A 27,836-nucleotide genomic window follows, 5' to 3' on the forward strand; every position below is an offset into this window, starting at 1 on the left:
ACACACATAAGATAATCTGCACACATACTGCTAAAGGGAGCAATTACAATAAAAGGGGAACGTGAGGTAATTAAGCTGAATTAACTCCTTTAAAACTGTTTACAGAAAAAAAAAAAAAAAGGAATGAAGTAAAGAAAGCACCACAGCACCGCCTACCAAGCTACTGATTATCAAATGTGAGCATTTTCTGAAGCCTTCTATCTCTGCAAACAGATCAGTAACGAACACTGAACTCTCTGGAGGATCTCAACAGTCTCCCTCATTCCTCTCTCCCTCATACTTCAAAACTAACTGTGCAAGGCTTTAACACAAATTCAAAAAAACTAACAATTTTAAGTTAAAAAAATTTCTAAAAATAACTTGTAATTATTTTAAATATATGTACTTATTTATATTTATTTATATAATTATTTATATAATTTATATTTATTTATATAATTAATATTTTATGTACATAATAATTATAACTCATTGCATATTATATCTTATATAATATATAAATTTCTATATTTTATCAATATTTATTTTTTATATGATTATATATATTTTTAGTAATTACATGTTAAGTTCTGCCTCATAACTCCTTTAGGTAAAACAGACACTACAAAAACTTACAAAAACTTAAGTCATGAAATCATCAGGTATCAAAACCTACTTCCAGGGCTGGAGAGATGGCTCAGCAGCTAAGAGCACTGGCTGCTCTTCCAAAAGACCTGGGTTTGATTCCTAGCATCCATAGTGAGGGAGATAAAGCGCTATAACTCTAGTTATAGGATCCAACCCCCTCTTCCGGCCCTCTGCTGGCATTGCACACATGGTGCACAGACACACTTTCAGATAAAACATTCATAAATGTTAAATAAAATGAAAAATAAATGTAAACCCGCTTCTGAAACAGTAAATCCTACCTTTAAAGTTTTGTAGGCACTGGTCATGGTAGTCACCCGGTGATTGGAATGATTCCCACCCAACTTACAGAGATGGCAGACGGGCCTTCTGCACAGTTCACAGTACATGTTTATTCTCTCTGTCTCATGTTCTGGACACATTAAAATCTGTTGAATAAAAACATACAGTTAAAGATCAAGGAGTCAAGTAGCCTAGATCCCCTAACACAAATATTTGCTATATAAAATAAAGAGTTTTATAGGTGAATAAAAGGATAAAAATAAATATATATCACATGAAAACTTTAGAATTACCATTTTCATATCTGAGGGTTCAAACCATTAACAGACACTGTTTCCCCTAAACTTGGTGAGAAGAACAGTTCATTCCCAAGGGCCTCAAGTAGAGAGAATGCTTAAACATGCTAGAGAAACAGTCTCACTACACACATTAGGCAACTTCTTACTGAGCACCTCTGTAAGCTATCAGAACCTCAGGAGACTCTACGGGCTGACTCTCCATAAAAGCCTGTTGCTAAGAGGGCTCTGAGGGGCTTTGTGATGTAAGCGCCTGTCCAGCAGGCCAGCCCCACAAGGCACACTCTCGCTGCATTTTTACTTACTCTATGAACTCATAGATGCATAGCATTTAGGTAGTATGTTGATGAGACTGGATAGTGGGCAACCTTAACTGGTCTGACATATTAAGAAGGAAAAAAAAAAAAAAAGGCCAATGTACAAAGTCCTACAAGCAATATTGTTACAGGGAAGGGTGAAAGTGGAAAAAACTTCAGAGTTTCAGAGTGTTCAAGTTCCTGATTCTCATAAGAACGTATATCTTTTAAAGTAGGAAAATGTAAGCTTCCAGTAGGAAGAGGTAGAATGAGTTCAGCTGCAGGTGAGTATTTAGCATAAGCAACATCTCTGAAGTGTTACACTATCTTGGCTGACATAAATGGCTTGAAGGGAGCTATTTTCCCCAACATAGCTTATTCGTATTCCTTTGGTTTACTGGCCAGTACTTTATAGTTGCAAATAAAAAGCTTATGGCTAATTTGCATTCCAAATTCTACGGAATACTTAACTTATAAGAACCTAGCTCTAGTGTAGCGCATTAGCGTGTGTCCTTTTATAATCTTGTCAGTGTAAACTTCTAAATGAAACACTAAAACTTGAAGTCATACTTTAAAAAAAAAAAAATCAATGACCTTAAGCAGTTAGGGTGATACAAACATCATAACATGGAATTCAAAGGTCAATAAATCTGTTATGAGACTAATGGTCTTGAGGAAAAGTGTCTTTCATAATGTGGGGACAAAGAAATATCTTCGCTTTAATCTTTCATATCTGTGTTATATAAGGAATGTTTGGTGAATATTTTGTAATGATTTTTTTTGAGATTTCAATTATTACTTTAAATTATTTGTATGCTTGTGTCTGTGTTAAGTGTGTGAACATTAGTGATCACATTAGGACAGAAGTGAGAATTAGATCCCTTGGACTTGCAACTACAGCTGGCTTGCTATGAGCAACCCCATGTGGGTACTTTTAAGATTAACATATGAATTACAAATTAAAGGTCGTGTGATTAAGAATACTATTATATTTTCATATTCATACCAGTTATTAAGTGATAAAGAACAGCTTTATGCCAGGTGGTGGTAGTGCTCCCAGCATTTGGGAGGCAGCAGGCGGATCTCCGAGTATGAGGGCAACATAGTCTACAGAGAGAGTTCTAGAACAGCCAAGGCTATACAGAAAAACCCTGTCTTGAAAAAACAAACAAAGAAAAAAAAAACCAGGAACAACAACTTTAAAAGCATCCACACTGGGAGGTGGCAGCACACAAATCATTTTACTCATCATAGATCATAGAACATGAAGTTCTTGTAGAATTTATTAAACAAATAACCCAGAATACTTAAGAAATGTAAAGTCCACCTAACAGATTATATAAGCGCTATGTCTCAAGCTTTTAAAGTATTAGGCTGTAATTATTCTTTACCTACTGTAAAGATGCAGCTAACTAAAAATATCACAATGGTGCTATCCAATCAAATCTTGCTGTCTCTAGACTCATGGCAATTTCTCCCACAATATTTGGTACCCTAACTTACCTTGGGTCTGAAATTAGTGGTGGGACCCACATACTCATGCTGAGCTTTTACAGTACCCCAAGGATGATAGATTTTGAAGCATTCATTGCAGTAGCTTGCACTGCAGTCCATGCAGCTCTTCGTAGATTCCTGGGGTGGTGGTTTACAAAGGTCACACATAATGGCTGTGGCTGCCCTAGCGGCCTGCCGGTATCTCTCGACAATCGTTTCCAAAGTGAAATTCCGAAATAGACCACTGACTCCTCGCTCTCCAAGATCCACATCACGCTCACAGCCAGGACAAGGGAAGATAGTTGGTCTTGGGGTCAGTGAATTGCGCTTCCAGCCTGTGTGGTTAGCAAGACTTCATTTAGTTACAGCACAAGTGATTAAGAGACATGTTTTAGAAAATCTCGACAATAATGACTATTTTGGGTGCCTCCATCTGAATTCTGAACATGCTTTTCTAAACAAATATTTTTACTTGTATAAAAGACAAGTTCAAATTATTAAAAGGTATCATTGAGAAAAAGAGAAATTATAATAAATTGCACATAAACCTATATTAAGCTAAACACAGACTTCATTGAGTATTTTTACTTTATAGAGTGTTTTACATAATTAAGACCTCTAGTTAATTTTATATATTGTACTCAGAGTCATAAAGTAAATGCTATCTTGGAAGAAATGGGGTACATGAAAGGGCAGGGCCATGACTCGGCATGCTCATTGAAATCCCAGTGACTATTTGAAACAGCAAACCATCCACATAACATACTTTCATTGCATACTCAAAGGAATAAGGTGGTCACAAGTTTTAAGAATCATCACAACAGAATGTTTCCCACTGTAGCATTGTTTTATCTGGGAAAGTTCAGTGCGAAAGACAAGAAGGTAATTGAAGGCAATCTAAAGAAGAGTGAAGAACTCATTCACAGACATAGAATTCAGTAACTTTAAGAGGCATCAACCACAATGGGACCCGAAACAAAAAAATCTTTAAACCACTTAATTCAGTACCAAGATGCACTATGATTTTGTAATATACAAAATACAATAAATAACCTTAAACATTATTTTGTTCATTGTTGTCATACTGATCTTAAGTCAAGAAACCAAAGTATGGCAGACCTTACCTGCTGGTTCAAAGAAATGTGAAGCTGTTTAACACAGGTGGATAAATACTCAATTAAACCTTTCTTAGAGTGTGAAATCTCAGTTGTGTACAAAATAGCTTACATAATACACAAAGGAACTTCTTAATCTCCTGCCTTCTTTCACACTACCATATCCAATGCCAAAAATTGATGGGTAAGTTCAGTATATTCTATTTGGCAAAGGTAGCTACATTAATATTGGCCTTGAAATGACTGTCATCTAAAAGAAAATATAGATGCCTCATGTGACATCATAGTAAGTGAAACTTAACAGGTAAGCCCAAAGTATTCTTTATAACCATGGCTTTATGGCATGCAGCATGTCCCTGGACTCCAAAGGCACACAATGTAACAAGCATGCGTGGTATTTTTAATAGTCCCATGTAATGACAAATTAGCCTTAACATTTTAAAACATAAATCATATAAAAGGAAACTTCTGAAAAACTTGAAAATCCTGCTCAATATAGTCCTGCAGTAATTTTTAAAACATGTGATACAATCCAAGATGTTTCACACCACAGCAGGCATGTAATGAAATAAGCGTGCAAGGCTAATTAAAAAACAAAACAAAGCACTCACATGCCAGTGAAAATGTTGTCAAAAAAAAGAAAAAGAAAAAGAAAGGAAGGAAGGAAGAAAAAAAGGAAGGAAAACAAGCCAAACAATTCTGGAAGTGAAATAATGCAGTGGTCAAGTTTAAACAAATGGAAATTCACAAGCAATTACATCATTCTACACACAAACTAGGTGGTGGACATTTAAGTGAATAAACAGTCTCAGTGGTCCATGTGAAAAACAATGACCTATCATAGGGTTTGTGAAGGTTGTGGCCAATTGAATAGTGATATGAAACAATATTAATCATAAAAACTAAATCATGATTTAACATGTATGCTGGTGACACCCAAATTTTGGTTGTTTTCATGTTTAGAAATGTCAAAAAAAAAATGTTCCCTTTTCTGTATTCCTCTGCTATCTAAATTTTATGGTGAAGATGGAAGTTTTTAGGAAACATCACATTTGAGAATTTGAACTATGGATGTTGCAACCAAAACAGTGAAATTTTAATTATCTTAAATTTCAACGGCCACCTGGCCTTGTGGCCCTTTGGATAGCACAGCTATTGGAAGTTGACTTCATTAAATTTCCACTTTAGTCTTGTGTTGGGCTTTTTTCTCCCATGAGTTTTTTGCTCCAGGATATCCTTAGGGCTGCCATTTTTTTATATATGAATATAATATTTTTATGAAAATAAAGCTAAAAGCATATGACAGATGAAATGAAAGTAAGCACTCATAAAAAGATTTGAGAACCTCCTGGGATCAGTTTAAAAAAACAGCCAAGCTGCCTATTTGAATATGTCCCCTGAAAATAACTCAGGTTTTAAATTCAACATTTAATCTCAAGAGAATCAACTCACAGCACATTCCAAATGCTGCAATTGTGACCTCTCCCATATTCTGGCTGTAACAATTTCCTGTTCTTATTGCCTGCCCAGTTTATGGGATGCCACTAGTTAGACTTCATAAAAAGTGAGAGGAACAGAAAAGGGTTAAAATTTCTCTAACCAAAGATCACCAGATTTTGACCAAAAAGCAGTCAATTTTATCTACAAGGTCAGCTGGAGTAAGGTAGGCCGGAATGTTTCACACAGAATCACAGATTCCTAAAAAGCTGTGTGCATGACCCCCAAATGGGTAAGACCTCCATGATCAAACACTGACAGGACATACTTTAAAACAACAAAGAAAAGGCATCATATGCATAAAACATGCAGAGAGTATAACTGCAAAAGTTGACAACTTTAGACAAAAATGTTAATATTTATTTAACTTTACCAATGTTACATTACAGTCTACATAAATGTAAAAAGGTACCAGATACTAAAAAACAAAATTGTGTTCTGTATATACAGGAATTGTTTTGACACATCCTTTAAAAATATCAGAACTTTCATTGTGTTGACCTTGAAGTCACGTCAGTACAATTTGTTTACTTTCCATTGTAAATTTGAAGACTTGACCACTGGTGTTAGAGAAACTCTAGCTACATAAGAGAATGTAAATCTAACACCACGCTGCCTGCGGCCACAAGAGCAATAAAGCACTTTTTTCTACCTCTCCACCCCAAAGATCTCCGCTGTGATGCTGTGAAGAATGAACAGAAAGCTGGATTTAGAATTCCATTCCAAAAGAGAATACTCACTTGTTAACAAAACATGAAGCACTGAATACGGTTATTGAATCAATAGCTAATGTGTGGTTTTCCTGACACGCAGGGTGTTTTCAAAGCAGCAACATAAAACAGTCTCAACCATATGGAATTCAGCTGTACCACTGTTGGTCAGCACTGGGAAGACATACACTTTGTCCTTGAGATTTGTGTTTTTAAACAACCTCATCTCAGGCCACCACTACAAAAACTAAGTAAATTCAAGTATCTTTTGACTTTTTTACGAACTAGAAAACTAAGTTATCAAAAGATTGTTAAAATTCAATAATTCTGATAGCAGGAAAATATAAACTGGAGGCAAAGATTACACCCATATGATCAGAAGTATACAAGACAGCTTTCTGTTTACACATCTGAATATATACTTGACATATACACAGACATCCTTTCTTTCAAAGTACCCCTTCATTAAAGTCTATTAAATGCATATGGCAATATTATTCCAATTAAATAAATGAGCCACCGCACAACACATTTTTAAATTTTCTAGTAGCCATGATAAAAGTTGAGAAACAAGTAAAAATAATTATGATATTAATCCACTATATATCCAAGATATCACCTCAAATGCAATAAATATGAAAAGCATTAAATCTCTACCTGTGCTATTCTGATAAGCATTTCATATTGACAATACATCAGTCGGAAAAGTCCTATTTCAAGTACTTCTCTGCTAGTGTCTACTATACTGGACAGCCTAGGGTCTAATCCTTTAGCAAAATAAGCAATGGTAAAAAAGCAATTTTTAGTGAATCAGTGATGAAAAATTTAAGGACTGTCTTCTAGATGGTCACCCGTTTTAAACAGCCAGGTGTCATTGTACTCAGATATATTTTTCATTTATGGGCAAAAAATGATAAGACACACTTAAAAAGGAAGTCAGAAACATGTTCTTAGCAATGGACATGGATAGAAGGAAAATGTGCAAACTATCTTCTAAATAGTGACTGTCATTCAAAGAAAAATGCATGGCCTGGCAGTTAAAAGTACTTATTGTTCTTGCAGAAGACCCAGATTCGATTCCCAGCATCTACATGGTAGTTCAAAACCATCTGCAAATCTTGCCCTTGAGAATGCAACATTCTTCCCAGACCTCTTCAGACAACAGGCATACACGTGGTACACAGATATAAATTACAGGCAAAACACATGAGGTACACATACAAAACATGCAAGCAAAATATTCTTACATATAAAATGAAGTGTGTGTGTGTAAAACATATAACTCATGAAGTACTCTTATTTATTCTGATGGAGTAGGTACATGGATATAAATACTGAACAGAGAGACTCCATCGCATTAAGTCAGGCCACAGAAAGATGACATTCTAACTGCAGCTTAGAAAGAGATGCTGTTCTGAGAAACTCGTGAGATTAAAAAGTGACCCCTGTCCTATCAGTGGGAGAAGCTGAGGAGAATAGACAAAAGGTTTGAAGACAAAACTTCAATGCCCAAACTGCCTAGAGCAGAAGCTCTGAACCCTAGAACTTTTGGGCACTCACACACATCTTAGCATAAAGGCCATGCTTAACACAAAGCTGCAGTCACCACTGATTTTAAAAGAATTTCAATAGCTTCTGTCATTTAAGTTAATTTTCATCTGCATCATCCCTGCAATAACTGTTCAGAGTCAACTCTATCTTAATAAGAAACAAGATAAATGTTGAGCTGGGGTACAGGTACAAAATACATGCTAGATGTCATTACATCTACTTCCATACATTACTGCAGAATTCTAGCACTCATGAGAGTCAAGACCCTTATTTTGGGGAGTGGGTAGGTTCCTGTGCATCCCAGGGTGTCCTTGACACCATAGATCCTTCTCCCTCCACCTCCCATGGGCTGGTATACAGGTGTGCACCACCATGCCCTGCCAAAACATTTATTTTTAAAAAATAACTGCAAATGGTTGAAGAAAATAAAGTTCTCAGGTAGAATAATATCACATGATCTGATCTGATCTAAACATTCTCTAAGGGCTGGAGAGACGGCTAAGCAGTTGAAGCCCTGGCTGCTCTTCCAGAGGACCTGGGTTTGATTTCCAGCACCCAACCAACTCTAACTCCCGACCCAGGGGATCTGATGCCATCTTCTGGCTTCAGAAGATACTGCAGCCACATGATACACAGCCATACATTGAAACACACACAAACTAAATTCTCAAAAATAAAAAAGTTTTTAGAAGTAACCATTATGCAGTTCCATTCTAAATTCTGCAGTATCTATTTGCACATTAACTTGATAGATGCTTCCCTAGAAGTTCATTATTCTGCCATTATCAAGGACATCACCATTTCAATATCACCTAAAATACACAGTAAGCATTTTAGCACAAAGTTAGTATTCAATGTCCATCTTATCTTAAGAGCATATCCAAAAAAAAAAAAAAAAGTTCATTTTGACATTTTAAATGGTCTTGTCCATTTGGGGAGAAAATGTCTTTCCCTTCCACAGTTATAACTGAACTGAACCTCTATAAGCTTTCCCTGACACCCCCCCAATGGGTGCATCACCCCAGCTTTTTCCACATACCTGGTCTGCTAATTTTGTCGATTCTATCCATGCTAGGGGAGGTGAGCCGAAGTCGAGGGCTGCTCTGATTAGAGTTGTCTGATGCCACATCATTGAATGACTCATCGAGAGACAGTAAGAGCTCTTTCACACACTTATGACAGATGCTGTGCTGACACGGGAGAATTAGCGGGTGTGTAAACAGCTCCTTGCACGCAGGGCAAATAAGCTCCTTTTCGATATTCTTAATAGTCACCTTAAGATGAAAACCAAAAGCCAGAGTCAAAAGCTCTCAGTGGGTAAACGTGTCAGCATCATCATTCATCTTGTTTGAGTACCTGTGCTTGCTTTTCCAAAGAAGAATTAAGAAACAGACCTTAAAATCTGAACTTCTCCAAGAGTCCTGTCTTAGTTAGGTTTCTACTGCTGTGGGAAGAGACCGTATGACCACAGCAACTCTTACAAAAGAAGACATTTCATTGGGCCTGGCTTACAGTTTCAGATGTTTACTCCATTATCTTTATGGCAGTATACAGACACACATGGTGCTGGAGAAGGCGCTGAGAATTCTACATCGTGATCGGCAGGCAACAGGCAGTGAACTGTCACAATGGGTAAGGCCTGAGCATGTATGAGACCTCGAAGTCCACTTCCACAGTGACATGCTTCCTCCAACAAGGCCACATCTCCTATCAGGGTATCACTCCTTATGGGCCTAGCATTCAAACGCATGATTCCGTAATCATATATATTCCAATCACCACCACTATCAAATTCTATATCACCAGACTCCCTTTAAAATTACATGGCATGGGATTAAGAACTAATGGTACAAGACAAAAGAAAGTAAAATGTAAGAGGAAAAGTTAATATGAAAAATATTAGAGAAACACATCCTATCAAAAACCACAGGCTGTTCAAATCATCAGAAGCAAGTCCCTGATTTAGGACTCCAGTAAAATTCTAAAAGTGATAATTTTCAATTTCAATAAAAAAGGGGGGGGTATTTTCACTATGACACTAACCATACTTAATGAATTAACTCCAAGATTGCCAAATAGCAAGAGCTGACAAAAACAACACCAAGGCTAAGCCAGCGTGTTCAGGAAATCCTAACTAAATTCTATTTACAAGCTGGGTTGCAAAAAAAAAAAATTCTACATTAAATTTAACCATTTTCAGGTGCTTTAACTATAATTGCTAAAATGCTTCAAACTTTATGCTCCATATCAAAGTAGTTATCATAAAATCACTTCATTAAATATTAATATTAGATTAATAGTAAGAGGATGGAGAGGACTAAAAGACACCACCCCCAAAGCTTCCTTCAAATCTATAGAAATTCACTATTTCTCCATTTTAAATGAGAAACACTTTGGGCTCATAGATAAAAGAGTTGATGACTTCATACAGATTTTTTGTTTTTTTTTTTTTTTTAATGAGGGTGGTGGGCTTTTCGTTTTCTGTAGATTACTGCTAGCATCCTGAGATTTTAATGGCGAGCCAACATTAGAAAAAAACCTTAATCTTATACAATCATTTAATCTATTAGAAATATACTGAAAGATTTTGGTTGGTTGGTTGGTTGGTTGGTTGGTTGGTTGGTTGGTTGGTTGGTTTTGGTTTTTCATGACAGTTTCTCCATGTAGCCCTGACTGTCCTCGAACTCAAAGACCCACCTTGCTTTGCCTGCAGAGTGCTGGGTTAAAAGGTGCTCAGAAAGAAAACTATAATTCACTTGCTTAAATGAAATAAAAGTGTATGCCAATCTATTTCCGGCTGGTGACACGAAGGGTGTTAATAAACCCTGACAATGGCACCGCATACCCCTGGCTTCATCACTGCCAGCAGATCTTTAATGCAGTGTCTCTTGAGGCATCACAACTGTTTAAAAAGGTTTACAGCATGCTATGATCTTAAGGAAACTGGAAATAAGATGGCCACACCCACAACGTGCACTAAAGGTTACTGGATATTCACATTTTATCTCGCTTCACCCAGTATCACACTAACTCAAAGGAAAAGACTCCTGACTGCTCAAAACAGATTCCTGTCGCGTTTTACGAATACACAATACCATAGGTAAAGCTGCACCTCCTAGAGGAGTATCTAAAAATCATTTCTATTTTTTTCTGTCTTGCACCTAAATCATTTCATTGCACTGTACATAAATTCTTAAAAGAAAACTCGGTGTCTTTTTTAAGTCTTTTGAGCTAAAACTGGGAGCAATGTGATGTGAGAGCTCACTCAAGCAGAGGAAACTTCAGGAGACATGCCTACCGGACCTCAGCAAAGAAAAGGCTTGCACTGCACAGCCCCAGCCCCGCCCAGCGAGCAGAAGACTCTGCTCCCAGCCGGCGACAGGCACCGCCGGGGCCCAGGAGGGACTCGAGCGCCCTCGGGGATCCAAACAAAGCGCACCACGCGCCCTACTCTCTAAGGGCACAAGACACCCCAACGCGACTACTTCTGCAGACTGAGCCCCAAGGAAGAGCCCGCCGTGGGAAGTGCACAGCGTGGCCAGGTGCGCCGTACCCGGACCCGGGTGCTCCTCTCCCGCCCGTGGGATCCCCAAGCCCGACCCTCCCAAGGACAGAAAAAGACGCGGGACGGTAGGACCGGCCCGGAGAGACAGCCAAGAGTCAGCGGGACCACCGCGCCGCCGCCGCTCACCTGAGAGTCTGAGGCATCCCCCTCCATCGCAGCCCTCCGCCAGGTGTCATCAACTGCGGAGTCCCTGCAGGGCGCGGCGGGCCCAGGCAGGGTCTGGTGGGCGGGTCCCCGCGGCGGCCCGGGAGCCTCAGGTCGGACCGGAGGGCAAGCTGGTCAGCCAGATCCGGCCAGCGGCGAGGGACAGGCCGGCGCGGGCGAAAGCACGGGCGCGGGAGAGTGCGGTTGCTCCCAGCGAGGGCCCGGGAGCCGCGAATCTCGGCCCGCTGCCGGCTGCGGCGGCGGCTCGCGCGGACTGCAGCTGGACCCGCCGCCAGGCGGAGACTGGGGCGGTGGCGTGGGGCGGGGCCGGGAGGGGAGGGGCCGTCGCCCGAGCAACGGCGCGGCCGCACAAAGGAGGTGGGGCTAATTGAGGCGTGGTCAGGGAGGAGAGGGGCGGGATAGACGTTCGTAGCCGCCTCTTCCCATGCTTTTCGCTTGAGCGCCCGGTGCCTAAAGGGCAGCAAGGCGACTCTGGCGCCTTAAGGGGCGCGTCCTGGCTCTGCAGCGCTTCTATCCATTTAACTTCTTTCTGGGGACGTTCGCAAAGCGCACGCGAAAACCCATAGCCCGGCGACGCTCCGACGCCTTGAACCGAACAGTGGGGATCAGGGCAAGTGAGTCTGATCCCGAAGCCAGGGTGAGATTCTGCCACTCCTGTCGCCACCCCTATTCGGGCAGGCCTAGGGGAAGTTCCCAGGAGGGTCTCCTCTCTTCGTCTCTTCATCCTACCGTCCCTGCTAGATTTATTTATTTCGTGACGTCACATTCCCTGGTCACTGAGCACTTAAAATATGTTCCGCTTTCGGCTCAACCAAGGCTTGGTGCTGCACGCAAACGAAGGAGCCCAGTGTCACCGGACAGCCCGAGGGGCAGGGATTCCACCCCTGGGTGCTGGCCAAGGATTGAAGTCCAGAGACTGCGACAAAGCCCCCGCCCTAGCCCAGCTCACAACCATCCTGCGGTTTTGAATCTGAAGACCGAGGATGAGGGGGTCCAGAGATGCCCTGGCAGCCATGCCTCGAATGCACAGGCCAAAGGTCTACTAGATGGACACATCTCTTCTACTTCCTGTGCACCTGCAAAACAAGGTAGCCTGCTGCTGTCAGAGGCTTTTTTACTACGCAATTAACACCACTGCTTTCCCGATGGCTAATTTCATCTATAGATAGTAGGTTGAAAGTACCTGTGTCCTAACTCCTCGGTCAAGGGAACATGGAGCTGGAGAGCAATACCTTCATTGGGTTTTGGAAAGTATCCTACTTTAAATTTGGGGCTTTGAAAAAAGACTGTTTTCTGCGGCAAATTCTGCATCTTCCTACAGCCCTGACAGCACTAGTAGCCTCTTCTCTACCCCACCCCCAGAAGTGACCATAGCAAAAAAAAAAAAAAAAAAAAAAAAATCCACATTAGCATGCCTAGATAGGCCTTTTAGCCAAAACATACTAGATGACAGAGTAAAAGTTACCAGGTTTCATTAGCACAAACAAAGGACAAACTTTTATAGACAACACCTGGGCAAAAATAATACATTTTAAAGGCCTTCCATTATACAAAGCAAACTTCACTATTTCACACCTGCCCAACAAAGCCGAAAACTTCTGTTATACACTTGACAAAATGTGGGATTTGGGGCACTTTCAAACACATTCGAAAGGAAATTTATCAATCCCTATTTTTAAAATAGCAATACAAAAATTACAGTACTATAAGCCTTATGATTCATAGTTAAAATGGCCCAATTTAATACATGTAATAGATATATATATATATATATATATGTATATATATATAACAAATAGAAAAATCTTAATTGGATTTATTTTTCCATAATGTACATTTATGCCACAAAATACTTTGTAGTAGATCTATGTGATGAGAAAGAATGCCCAACTTGGGGAACATCACAGAAGAGGGGACCAAGGACTATGAGAGCTAGGAGATGGGCGGGAGTATTGTAAAATGTTGTCTGGGGACATGACACGGCTACTGCACCTATGAACTTACTAGATAAAGTCACCAAGATCAATCAGCATTTTAATGGCAGAACTAGTTGGGTTATTAACTGAGGGCACAATAGGAGAAAGAGGACACATGGCAGCCCCTGGGAGGGGAAGTTGGAGGAACATTATGTCAAGATTCATTCATTGTTTGTATATATGAAATTATCAAAGAATAAATAAAATACTTTATTTAAATATTAAAGGTGTTTAAAATACAGTGAGATTTTTATTGTTAAATCTTCTGAGCACAGGTTTTTTATTCCCAGCATTGCATTGCAGCCACTCGTGTGTGTGTGTGTGTGTGTGTGTGTGTGTGTGTGTAGGCATGTGTTTATGTAAGTAAGTAATACAAATGATTATTTCTCTGGAAGAGAGCACAACAGTAGGTGAGGAGAGAAAACAGGATTACTTGGAGGTATAAGGCTTACTTTCCACTCACACTGTATTGCTTGCATTTTTTTTTTTTTTTAGTGTGTTTATGCTTTAATTCTAAAACTTTTTTATTGTGAATACTATTGGTCTAGAAAATATGAAAAACAGACAGATGGTGGTGTTGACAGCAGGTATGAAGTCTGTAGCTTTAAACCACCAGCTCTCCACTTCTGTCAGCATCGGCATCCCCTTCAGCTGCTACATTCCATCAACTTCTCATTCTTTGCATCCATTAACTCTGAGGCTCCACTTATCAAAGGTACCAAGATCCTTCCTGGTTATTCACATCTGGGTGTTTGCTTTGAGGCAGGCATGTTGCCAAGGTTGGTCTAAAAGCCATGTTTCCGCCCCCCGCTCCTTGAATGCTGGGATTACAGACATATGCTACTATGCCTGGCCTTTTGTGGATTTGTTATTGTGTGAGTTTTTAAGTCTATTTTATTTCTTCTTTATCCAGATCATACTGTTCCTTTTCAGATGCCGTTCTTTCACCCCAGGATGCCCCTCTGCCTGCCTCTCTCAGATGGAGAGTCTAATGGATATTTAAGAATTACTTGCTCAAATAGAGCACTGTTCTGGGGGCTACATTTGCAGAGAGAGCAGAATAAGCTATGTGCTGCAACTCAGCATCTTGTTCTTGGAACTTATTTGGCGGGGGAGGAAAGGGCAGATGTGTGTATGTGTGCTTTTCAACATGAGTGTTGGAAAACGGGAGTTACAGGAGGGTGGTAAACTTGCCATACACAAAATGAGTCTGGGAATACCAGGCTTTCTATATATGCTGGGAACTTTTTCTATGTATGCTGGGAAGTTTTTGAAGGCTTTAAATGAAAAGTGGTATGGCAGGACTGGAGAGATGGCTCAGTGTTTAAGAACACTGGTTGCTCTTCTAGGGTACCGGGTTCCATTCCCAGCACCCACATTGTAGCTCACAACCATTTCTAACTGAATTCCAGGGGATCTGATTCCCTCTTCTCAGCTCTGCAAGCACCAGGCACACACATGGTGTACAGACATATATGCAGACATAAAAGGCATGGAGTTTTAAAAATCGTTTTCTTGGTTTGCATTTTATAACCTACCTTTGCTCCTCCCCAGTTCATCATATCCTACCTCCCCACTCCAAATAGTCTCTATTAAAATGTGAGTCCAAATTCAGGACGTGGAAACTTAGTCCATTCCCGTCATCTCCCTTAGTCCTATAGACTGTCAGCACTCTGCGCTCTCTCTCTCTCTCTCTCTCTCTCTCTCTCTATCTATCTATCTATCTATCTATCTATCTATCTATCTCTATCTCTCTCTGTCTCTCTCTTTCTCTTGTGTGTGTGTGTGTGTGTTCAGTACTCTTGGCTTTCTCTCCCCTTGTCTCTCTCTGTCTCTGTTTTTCTGTCTCTCTTGTCTCTGTCTCTCTCTTTGTCTCTGTCTCTCTGTCGTGTGTGTGTGTGTGTGTGTGTGTGTGTGTGTGTGTGTGTGTTTTCCACAGATTGAACCCAGAGCCTGACTCAGGTTAGGAAAGTGCTCTACCAGAGTTGAATCTCCAGCCTTCTTACCTGTTCTCCTGCCACAGGGATGTGAGCTGTGCCACGAGTACCTATTTCACGAATTCCAAAAGATTAACAACCCCTTAGCACTATTCACTCATCTCACCTGGTGTCTTAGTTGGGGTTTCTGTTTCTGTGAAGAGACACCATGACCAAGTCCACTCTTAAAAAGGAAAACATTTCACTGGGGCAGGCCTACACTTCAGAGATCTGGTCCATTACCATCATGGCAGGAAGCATGGCGGCATGCAGCAGACACGGTGTGGTGCGGGAGAGGGAGCTGAGAGGTCTACATCTGGATCCACAGGCCCAGGAAGTGACAGTGACATACGGGCCAGACTTGAGCATCTGAGACCTCAAAGTCCATCCCCTAGTGACACACTTCCTCCTAAATGCCACATCTACTTCCAGCAAGGTCACACTTCCTAATAGTGTCTCTACGGGCTTATGGGAGCTGTTCTTATTCAAACCATCACACCTGGTCTTTTCCCATGGTGACTCCTGCTCACCAGCTCACCAGAAAGAGATTAAATTCCTGCCTGGTTGGATCCTAGTGACCATGGTGCTATTTATTTATTTATTTATTTATTTATTTATTTATTTATTTAAGAGCCCTTAAAATCTAGACTTTACCTCTGGTCTAAAGCAGATGAAGTAATTTTCGGCTACATCCTAAACAAAAAGTAAAAGCAAGGTAGTATGACTACAAACTACTAAACCAGGCCCACTAAGGAGAATCCCCACAGTCTTTCAGCATCCCTAGAAGAAAATGCAGACAGCTCCTAGACTTAAGGGAAATAAAGCTAAAAATAAAATAAAAATACAAAAAAACCATGGGGTTTTACAGTACATTGACACACTGCAATTAGTGCCAGGTAATGGAAGTCCCAGGTAAGAGGCAGTAAATTGCACTGTCTACCAGTTATAGCCAAGCCTTGGGACAGGGCATGTTTCCCAATCATAAACTGTTGCTATGGAAACAAAGTCAGGAGAGAGGTATCCAGAGATCTCCTTGCCAGGCCCTACTCATCTTTCAAGCTGCCATTTCAGACTATTAACTCCAAGAATGAGACAGGACAGAACCTGAAAGTAGGAACAGTATGATGTGAAGGGTAACCAAAGGTAGAGAAGAAACCCAAACAATGACAGCCCCACAAAAGCTAGGCATGGGAGCACATGCCTGGAATCCTAGCATTCAAGAAGCCAGGGCACAAAGGCCATGGGTTTGAGGCCATCCTTGGCTACATGCTTGTCTCCCAGCAAAGAAACAAATGTGAGTAACAAAACCCCACAGGGGATTCATCAGTCTAATTTTCATTGACCATATCCCCTAACTCTGACCCCATTTGCGCTGAGAGTTTATGATGCTCAGTTTAACTAAATTACATACTTTCATCTCTACAGTAATGTTTGATGTTTGGATACCCTATTCCAAATGATTTAAAGCTTTCATGTGCTTACAATTAAATCATGTCAGTAGCACCCACCCAACAGTTCCACACTGGAGAGATGAGCAAGGTGCAGTGCTTTCTTGGTAGGTATTTCTGGTTAGTGTCAGGAGTACACAGTCTACATGGTTAGTTGGCAAAAGGCTCTTAAGCAAGTTGAGGTGAAAAACATTGGTAATACTTACATTGTCTACTTTTCTTTGACCAGATCCTACTAGTCTCCTTCGAACTGCTAGCATTAACACACCCAATTAAAACTGAATATTAAATACATAAAATTGTAGTATATCTTTAATATTGCATATACTTGTATTGCATTTCTTTTATATGAATTTTAAATTTAATTCTATATTTGTAAATGAGTATGTTCATGTATGTAAATGCATGTATGTGTACACGTATGGCATGTAGGAGGCCAAAGAACAATCTTGGATGTCATTCCTTAGATGTCACCTACCTTTTTATTTTTAAATTTATGGGGGGCACGTGTACATGCTTGTACACACACACACACACACACACACACACACACACACACACACCATGGTACACATGTGGAGGACAGGATAACTCAAGGAGTCAGTTCTCTCTTTATTGACATGGGTCCTGGGGGTCCAAAGTTAAGCATGTCATGTTTGGCAGCAAGTGCCTTTACCTTCTGAGCCATCTCTTGGCCCATTTCTATTTTTATTTCAGTTTTTTTTTTATTTAATTCAGGTTCTTTTGCTGGCCTAGCACTCTCCTTCTGGCCTAGGCAAGACGATCTCCAGTGAGCCCAGGGGGACTGCCTCTCTCCACCCTCTCAGCCCTGAGATCACAACTGCTTGCCACATGACCAACTTTCTTTTTAGTGGGGATTCCGGAGAACCTAATACAGATCTCTCCTTGCAGGCACTTTATGGACTGAGCTATCTCTGTAGTCCTATGGCATGTATTTTTTAAAACATTACTTTTATTTATTTATAAGGAGGCCATGTGTGCCACTGAGCACACATAGCACAGATTGTAGGAATCTGTTCTCTCCTTATCCTGTGAGGGTCAGGTTTGAAAGCCTTTACCCTCTGAGCCACTTCAACAGCCCTGTGTTATGTTTATCTATTGAAGGTCACGGTGTATCAGTAACACTACCAAGAAGCACTATAAAAGACTCTCTTAATCCTTGCAGTAACCCTGTGAGGTGAGCATAATTCTCTTTAGAGGGGATTGTACTAGTCTCCACTCTTCCCTACCTCCACCCTGAGACTAACTAACATGCTATTATCCAACAGCCTGCAACCCTGGATGCCACGCCACCATCCCTACTGCACTGCCTACGTGAAAGGATAAAGCGTTAATCAATAATTTCATGAAGATACCCCACGTACCCTTCTGTACGGATATTTCTGTAACAATGTAATAAAATTTCGGGTATTTGTGTGACTAGCTATTTTCAAGTGATACTACAAATCTGACTGTTTTCTTCCCTTCTCCCCATGGCACATACATTTGACTCAAGGCCAACAACAAAAAAAAAATAATAATAATATTTGCAAGACTACTTCGCAGTGAGCCCAGCCTCACCATTATCACCCCAGTATGGATTTTAGTAGTGTGAACAACTACCTGTTGAGCTGTCAGAAACATCCTGTGGTAGGATTTTTGTTTCTGTCCCAGGAGATGTTAATATTTCACATTGCTCTGTTTGTGGATTTTCTAAACTTTTTTTTTTTTTTTTTTTTTTGGTCATTCAAGGCATTTTCATTCTAAAGTCAATTTTATATTTGTAAAAGCTCTTGAATGTTGGCGCTGGAAAGGCAGCACAGTGGTTAAGACTGCTACCTGGGAGCTCACATCTCTAGTTCCATGGGATTGGATGCCCTCTTCTGGCCTCTTCAGACACCAGGTACCCACAGGGTGCACAGACATATGCAGGCAAAATACACATAAAATTTAAAAAAGTTTTCTTTTTAATGTTCTTGAGTGTTACGTACCTTGCTCAAAGTTCCAATAATAGTCAAGTAATGGTCTCACTGCCTATTTATGAAAATAAATACTAATTTCTCCAAATTGCCTTTTGTTTTGCTCAGATTACTTTTCTCCTAGGATGTGCCTGATTGGCAACTGTTAAACAAGAATCCACTGTCTGAGCATTGATGATTAGGTATAATTTTGCCAAATGCACGATAGATAAATAAATGTAACAAACATCAAGATTCCATACCCCTCTACAACTTCCTCTACCCTTCCAGAAAAGTGCATGATGATCTAAAGGGAAGACGTGTATGAAGATGATAAAAAATTAATGAGCAAAAGCTTTCAAGAGATCAAAAGCATTTGAGAACATTGCTTTGAGTATCTCTAGATATTGACCACAAATTTGAAAAACTCCCTTTTAGTCCAACAATACTTTGCAAAAAGAAACAAAAAGCTTTCAGGAATGGCAGAAGTTTTACTGATAGTGAAAATAAAAGGGGAAACATATCGATTCTTTGAGAGCTCTTGGGAATTCGCCTATGTAGGAACAACTGTGTTCTCCTAGGGTATTGTTTAGTGAGCAGAAAGATCACAATGCTGGGGATCGCTGTGTACTTTAAATATTAAAGCAAGCTCCACGAGAGAGTATTATAAGCTGCTCAAGTTAGGTATGTGGGTTTTAGGTTACCCTAAGATCAAAGGCTCACTCACCTCTCCAGGCAGAGAATACACTAAGCTGGTTTAATTTGAAGTAGGCACATAGCCTACTGGATGTTGCTGGCACGGAGGTACGAATGAAGTCCCATAGTGTTTCTTCTGTGAAACCTCAAAAGTTTTAGTGTTTTGAAACAAGCATGTATTCATGTAATCTGTAGGACTTTAACACCATGCATTTTAGTCTATTTTTGTGGGGCTGGCAACTGAACCCATGGCCCAGTGTATGTTAGCCAGCCCCCAAAGCCATGTATTTAAAATGAACATTTTTGTTTTAGCAGTTTTAGAGATCAAACCTGGGGACTTGTGCATGTTACCCCAGAATACTTGGTAATGTATTCTTGTCTGGTAACATTGAACTGATAGTGCACAGTGTTGGAGAAGTGTTGTAAGGAGGAAACATCAACTAGAGGGAAAGCAATCACGATGATGGCCAACTCATTTAAGGCAACTTTGAAGGAAGCAGGGAGAGGGCTGACTGACTACAGGCCTCTCCTGTGCATTTACTCTTATGATCAGATCAGTTTCCCATCATTCATTATGCTGTAAATCCAAGCTGCCAAGTGAACCCCAAAATCCTCAGGGAAAAGGGATGAAAAATCAGCCTCAAAGATCTGTTTGTACTTAAAGCACTTATAATCACAAATGGAGTGGGGATTTTATATGGAGTTGGAAAGTCACAAGAGTGGGTAAGAAATACACGAGATGAAATAAATGGTTAGGCTATTACTGCCACCTCCAACCCCAAAAGATAGCGAGGAACTATCTACTTTTCAACCTCAAAGATTTGCAAAGACTTTTGGTCTGTCTGGCTGTGGAGGTCTTGGGGGAATGCACCTGGCAGCCACAGGCCCACTGGGGGAGCCCAGAGGAGAGGCCAAGGAACCCAGGGCAGGGTACCAGGTGCATCTGTTTGAAGTTTCTATTACAGTGGGTATATTGTAATGGACACACCACTGTCCGGAGAGATTCCTGGGCTCATGAGCCTGAGTTTATTCTAAGCAATCTCAACAATTCACCAAGGTTTGCCTTCTCCATTTAATGTTTATGGGAAGTTCGTCTGTTCACTTCATAGTCTCCTGAGAGTTGGCAACATGCCCATCCTTGGCCTGACCCCCAGAACTAGTTTCTCATTTTTTCTGTTGGAGAAAAGCATAGCCAACTAACACAGTTCTGGCTTGTGTTGAAGAACATCCAAGTACAAACCTGAACTTTCCAGTCAACCATCCTGTTACCCAGCCCATCAAGAGCGGTCCATTTAGATTGAAATTCACAAAAGACATCTCCCCAACCTACTCCCAACTCATAAACTGATGCCCTGTTTTAAGGCACTGCCCGTGCTCTCTGGAGTCCCACCTCTGGCCCAGGGCCCTCTTCCCTGGCACCCAGCCTTTGCTTCTGGACTTCTCCCCGGGAGGTCCATTTGGAGGAAGGAATGGCCTTGGGACACATTGTGAGGACCATGAAGTGCTTGAATGTTCTGGCCAGGGTGACTCCATACATGCTCAGCGGACTCTTCAGGTACAGGACGTTGTTCCAGGTAAGCAGAAAGGTAAACGCGGACCCACCACTAGTGCTTCTGGTCCAGACTATGAATGATGGGGGATAGCCCAAAATATGGCCCTGGCTTATGAAATGGTACTGGATATTCTATTTTGTATTAATGTATTCGGCGGCTATATGATAGGCGAATCTAGAGAGAACTAGTCGTCCTAATACTGAGGTTGAGAGTCACAGGAGTGTCTGGTCTGAAACTAAATTACTCCACGCGGCGCGCCAGCTATGAGGATTGAGGTGGGGCATGGGATTGAAGTTTCAGTGGCTTACCTCAGGGCTGCACCATCTTCCTTTCTGACAACTACGGAGACACTCGGTTCTTTTTTCTCCAAACTCAGGTGCAGAGAGCAAGTCTAGTCGCCTGCCTTTCCTCCCAACACAGCCCTGGAGCAGTGCTCAGTATTTCCCCCACACGTTCCTCCTGTAAACCACTTAGGGGTATCTCTGAACAGTTTCTCAGCTGCTCCCCGAGGTCCAGCTTCTCGCAAGGCTCTGCCCAGGGGAAGCCACCCTGCCAGTGTCCGGAGGCACTCCCAATTTGTGTCCCAAAGATTCCAGGGCAAGTATGAATCTGGCAAACTGTCATCTGGCTAGTCCAGAACTCACTCACCCACCCACCCACTACCACCACCGCCGAAGGAAGGTTGATCCGCTTGTTTCCCGCCCAGGGCAGTTGCTAAGAAGCAGGACGGAGGGCTGCCCGTGTCTGTCCCAAACAGCGACAGGCTGTGAACATACAGGGACTCGCCTCCGGGCCTCTGAGCCAAGGAATCGGTAGACCCTCCCTCTACACCCCACGCCTGTCACCAGCTCCAAGTGTCCCTGCTGTGGGACGGCCCTGAAATCCCCATTCTCTTCTGCCGGGATCCTGCACCACTGCGTCCAACTAGCTCAAAGAGTTCCCTTTTTTCCACATAAAGAAAAGGCAGCTACGGTTCGGTGCATTGTGTACAGCTAGGATGCTCCAGTGCGGAGCGCAGACCCGGCTTCCAGCCAGTGTCCCCTCAGCACGCACCGCTCGGATGCTGCATCTAACCCTCAAATCGTGAGTGCCCAGCCGGGATCCCAGCCCACCCCACCCCCAACCCCCACCCCCGGCAGAGGCGCTTACCTTGCCTTTAGCTAGCAATTCCATAATGTAGCCAAATTCACTCATCTCCCCAGACTCCGACATGGTCAAGACCCTTTAGGAACTCTAGACCAGCCAGACGCGCTCATCGACTGTGGCCCTTTCTCCGCCTTTCTTTCTGCTTGGTTCAGCTTGAGTTTGCCCAGCCCTCCACCAGTGGTACAGTTAAAAGTGGAGAGGAGAAAGCCGGGGGGCGGAGCTGGGTGAGATGCAAGCAGGTACTGGAGGATTGTCCAGCCTCCTGGGTCCTGACTGCATCAGGCTGGCCAGCGCCAGCTAACGGAACAAATAAGGGCGGTGGCGAGCTTGTGTCCAGCCCTCCCGGGTGGTGCTGGGACGAGGCCACGCCTCCTCGGGGGTCGCTGCCCCCAGCGGTCTGGACTCGGAGACAAACAGACTAGCACACAAAGCCTGGCTCCCGGCAGGCGAGCACACGGCACCAGGGACTTGATCTGATGAGGGGTAGGCTAGCGCTCCTGAACTCTAAGTGCCAGGACAAGGGGGGAAAAAATCCCCATCGTGTTGTCGGGAGGTGTGAGGGCAGAGGAAAATGAATGCAGAAGAGACATAACAAAGAGTCTGGCTTTCAGGGGGCGTGGGGGGGGGGCGGTGAGTGAAAGCCCAGGAAATGGCAACGCCGCATCTCAAGTCAGCCTTCCTGAAACCCAATAGGTAACAAAGACCAAGACGGGGCTTCTGAGATGAGAATAGACACAGGGATTGTATTGTAAACACTGCGTGTAGGGTTCGATAAGATCTCAATATCCTCCTGATGCTCAACTTTCCCTTAACAAAAGAAAAGAAAAAAAAATAAAGCATTTGTGCCAGCAAGGTTCCTGGACTCACCTTTAGTTACAAAACACTCTTCTAATTGTTCCTTTACAGATCAGTGTCTTAATTTTTATAGCTGTTTCTCTGAGAGGTTGCAGCTGGGATGGCCACACCTACTACTCTCTGCTTGGCATTCTACTTCTCTGCACTAGGTATTCTCTAAGTCATGGGACTTGAGTTTAATGTATTTTAATTTTTTTATAATTGACATTGATGATTAGAGTAGACATGGGCATGATTTGCTCAAGCCTGAAATCACCTTTCTGAAGAAGGTGACAAGCATTTGCCTTGAGCTAGCCATTACAGGCAGTGAGTTGTGTGGGAATGGGCTAGTTTGCAGCTACTTAGGAGGCTCCCTGTCTCAACAAACCATAGGAGGTTTTCTTCTTTGGGGATTGTTTTGCAATTTCTCCTCTGTGGCAGAGAAACCTGAAAGTATAAACATGTCCTCCTCCCCCTGCCCTCTTCCCTGTAGTTCTCCCTGATGCCCTGTGATTGCTGAGTAACTATTCTCTGTTCTGGCAGATGCTCACTGCTCCTTTGAGTGTTTATTGTCTGGCTACTGGTAGATAGCCTCACAACCAGCAGCAGGAGCATGTGCTGGATATTGAGTCAAAGCGTTGCTGAGGTAGATCAGGATGGCAGGATGGTAGATCCAGAGTGCAGTCCAGCAGACTGATCCTACACTGTTTAGAATCTTGTAGTCTCTCTTTATTTCCATGAGGGAACCAAGCAGATGGCAAATATATAAAACATGTAGTGCCCACGAATGGGTTCCTTCTCAATGTTAGCAATACCTGATGGATCGAGATTTCATTCTAGAAATTAAAGATTTCTTTTTATACCCAAAGTGGAATCACACACACACACACACACACACACCCACACACACAATCTGTGTGAAAGGTGAATAGCTAATATATGTCTTCATTGCAGTGAGGGGCTGGGTAAAAAGCACAGAAATCAAATGTTAGGGCTTTGGCAACTTTCCCCACAACTCCACTCAAAGCCTCAGCTTACATCCCCTCTAGGAGAACTGGTCCTGTGTCTATCCCTAGCTGGAGAGAATGCAGGGGACCTGGTTATTTTACTCTAGGAACATTGCTGCTCTAAACAAAAGCAAAGATTTGTTAGTGAGGAGGAGGGGATGGGTACTGGGAGGAAACTCTTTCTACTACCCTTTGGGTTGTAAGTCCATTCAACTTCCTGAGATTCTGTTTTCACTTCTGTAAAAAATGACCGATTCTAACTAAACTCCTTGCTGTTCTTAGTTCCGGGATCTCTGATCTGAGGCTCCCTCTGCTACCTGACCACAGTGGCTACCAGTCTCCTCCCTGAAGAAGCTGCTATCACAGAAGTATTGTTCTCCTGCTCCCTAGCTCCCTGGGAATCCTTGGCAAGGAAGCCTTACCAGTTCCCTGAACTCCCACAGAGCCCAAGGAGGTGGAAAAAAAAAGGGACTGAGGCTTTTGCAACCATGCCAATGTCCAGGAGCTAGGTGAGGGTTTGGTCTCAGTGCTTGGTGGCATTTGTTTCTCATCATCAACGTGTGAGAAACCATGTAGAGCATTAAAGACCCTTCAAAGATGACAGGCAATGAAGAATACATTAGGACTCCTAAAACCCTCTGCACTGACATCAAAAACAGATGGTCAGACTGTCACTAGGCACTAAATAAAGGTTGCTTCATTTTCTTTCTACTAAAAACAAACACAAATTAAAACCACATAGATTAATACCAAACATCATTCTTAGAAAAGTCAATCTATTATTCCCCCCCAAAAGAAAGTGAAATTAATATAAATGCTATTCTAAGGAAAATTTGCCACCAAAGGAAATACTTAAGACCAACAATGTTAAAAGATCTTTCGCAGAAAATATGCTCCTTGCTACCTTCCATCAAATGAAGAAAAATCTTCAATATAAACTGCTTTCCTGTGGCTCAACATTGGCTAGTTTTTCCTAGAGGATCCAAGTTCAATTCTCAGCTCCTACATGATGGCTCATGTCCCAAAGGATCTGACAATCCCTCCCGGCCTCCATGGGCACCAGATAAGTATGTGGCACACAAACAGACACGTAGGGAAACATTCATATCCATAACATTTAAAATAACCTGCTTTCCTAAGCATCATTGAAACAATTGTAATTTAAACATATGCACATTTTTTTTATTTCTGTCTATAACATATATATTTCAGCTGGGCAGTGGTGATGCATGCCTTTAATCTCAGCACTTGGGAGGCAGAGACAGGTGGATTTCTGTGAGTTCAAGACCAGCCAGCGTGGTCTGCAGAGCAAGTACCAGGTCAGCCTCTAAAGCTACACAGAGAAACCCCGTCTCAAAAAACAAAACAAAACAACAACAACAACAAATTACAATGGATAAACAAATCAGTGTAGCCTGTTCCAACAACATACAAAATTGCGAATGAGGGGTAACCTTAATTTCAATTTATCTGGATTTAGAATTGCCTAGGAGGCAACATTCCATCTCTCCACAATGAATCTCATTGTGTCTGCAGGGTCTCTGGCACAAATGTGACTTCTTCAGAGGACTTTCTTTGGTCCACATAGAAAAGTAGGCACTTAGCATTTTTTTTTCTCTTTCAATACTGCAGGTTTTAAATTTTAATAACATAAAATGCTTCCTATTTGGAAGGAAAGCATTAGCCAAAGATCTGCAACATGGGTTGTCTCTTCCGTTCTTACATGGCTTTGTAAACATTGGCTATGAATTCTCAGTATTTCCTGTGGTCAAACAAATTTGATCAACTACCTTTCCTGTCTCCATCAGACTGGTAGTGCCCTAGGCCACCCCAACAAATGAGGTGCTGTCAGGCACAGGTGAAGCAGGAACAAAGTTCTCTTTTCACACTCTTTTTCCCTTGGTAAAAAGCACACTGCTCCTTTCACAGTTTCTTGTCTTCCAGAGTTAATAGTGCACAGTCTTTGGCTCAAAGATGGTAGCAAATGCCTTGAGATTTTAGTGGAAGGGCAAAGGATGGATCCTTACCTTAGATTTCCCCAATTGTGGAGTTGGAGCACTGTGCCCATATCCTAAATTCACCCCCAGCTTCAAGGAAGGAAAAGCAGTTCCTATGACAAACAAGATTTTGCCTAGAAGGAAGTTCAGTACCACAAGACCAAGCTGTCTCGGGAGCTGGTGGCCTCCCAAGACATGTGATCTGTGACCTCCAGGACCTGGATCCCAATATGAACTCATCCACTAAACATAAACAACTACCTACTGTGTGCTATGCAGTGTTCTGGGCAGGGGAGATCCCAGAGAATAAGCTTCTCAGAATAGAAATGTTCCTTTGGTGTCATGCTTATGTTTTGAAAGTTGTAGCTCTACATTGGACCTTTTGATGCTGAGGCAATATGATCTTGGCAAGTAGGGCAGAACCTTTTCTCCTTCAGGCCACAGGGTGAAATGATCCACTGTTTCTTTCTGGGATGAGCTATACAAAGACATCATCAGTTGTCATTAGATATGGCAAGACTGTATCGGATAACTGTGGTCCTGGCTAGCTCTCCACCCCACCCCCACACTGGGGCAGGGTTCTTTGGGAGATGACAGCTTCTGGAGGTATCAGAAAGGTGGGACTAAGTGAGGCAACAACCTCTGATCAATACAGCTTGCAACAGCAGCATAAATAATTTAATGGCCAGCTCTGTTTTTAGTTTATTTGATCTGCTTCACTCATCAGGCCTGGCTGTGTTACTGCCACAAAAGTTTGCTTCTTCCAAGGTTAAGGAAGCTTCTAGTAGTATCTCAGTCATCTTCCTGGGGCAAAGGTCCACTTCACCTTACTCTGTCTGCAGTGTAGCTAAGCGTGGGTGTCTGTGTCCTTCTGAGGTAGCTTGGCATTGCTGCTTTGAGAATTTCTTCCTTCTAGCTCTGACAATAAACTAGATGGTCTGCCTGCTCTAGACTCTGTCCCCTCGTTCCTCCTTTACTTGGGAGGTTGCTTGTTTAGTATGTGTTCACTAAGAGAAGCTAGGAAGAGGATTAGAGGAGGGCTAATCCAAAGACTCTAAATCTTCATCCATATTGCTTTTAGTGGGCAGTGAGTGATGAAAAGGGACATATTAGGAGGTTTGAATTAGTGAAAGATTAATTACCAATTATTGAATATGGGAAAAAATTATAAATCATGATTATTACTCTATTTTTCTGATAAGATTCACTTTTAATTTCCCTCTTATTGCATCAGGGATCTCCAATAACAGTCACAACTCATCTCTCCATTAAATGAAAATTCGGAACATTAATAACACCAGCATGGGCTACTCACTTATTGATTAAACTTGGTATTTGGTAGGGCTCAAGCACTGATGTTCCTGTGTAGACTAAGGAAATGTCTGGAGCAAAATTCACTTAGTGCTAAGAAAGAGCTTCTACAATCATCACATTATAAAAATTACATTAACTTCAAAGAACAGGAAAGGCAACCTATGCCCAGACACATTCTCATCCATTCCTAAGTTATAATTCATCAGGTACAGCAAGGTCAGGAGCCATGTTATGGTGGTGTGTGTGTGTGTGTGTGTGTAAAAGCTTGTGTGTGTGTGCCTGTGTGTGTGCAAATGCATGTGAGTGTGTGTGCATGGGGGGGAGTGTGTTGGG

The 27,836-nt window shown here is 41.9% G+C and overlaps 1 protein-coding gene across 2 annotated transcripts in view; it reads right to left on the reverse strand.

Moving 5' to 3' along the window:
• Positions 1 to 22,504, reverse strand: part of Trim36 (tripartite motif containing 36) — a 40,814-nt gene extending 18,310 nt beyond the window's left edge. Inside the window, exons 1-4 of one of the 2 annotated variants that reach the window (XM_051200791.1) lie at positions 22,355 to 22,504; positions 8,908 to 9,142; positions 3,005 to 3,330; positions 909 to 1,055 (exon numbers count right to left, since the gene is read on the reverse strand). In XM_051200791.1, coding sequence (XP_051056748.1) covers positions 909 to 1,055; positions 3,005 to 3,330; positions 8,908 to 9,142; positions 22,355 to 22,417 — 771 coding nt within the window. In that variant the 5' untranslated portion in view covers positions 22,418 to 22,504. Of the gene's footprint in view, positions 1 to 908; positions 1,056 to 3,004; positions 3,331 to 8,907; positions 9,143 to 11,559; positions 11,897 to 22,354 lie in introns of those variants that run through there. The other variant, XM_051200792.1, reaches the window with a different exon arrangement.
• Positions 22,505 to 27,836: the final 5,332 nt, after the last annotated feature.

This window comes from Phodopus roborovskii, unplaced genomic scaffold, assembly GCF_943737965.1.
Source record: "Phodopus roborovskii unplaced genomic scaffold, PHOROB, whole genome shotgun sequence".
NCBI classification, from domain to species: domain Eukaryota; kingdom Metazoa; phylum Chordata; class Mammalia; order Rodentia; family Cricetidae; genus Phodopus; species Phodopus roborovskii.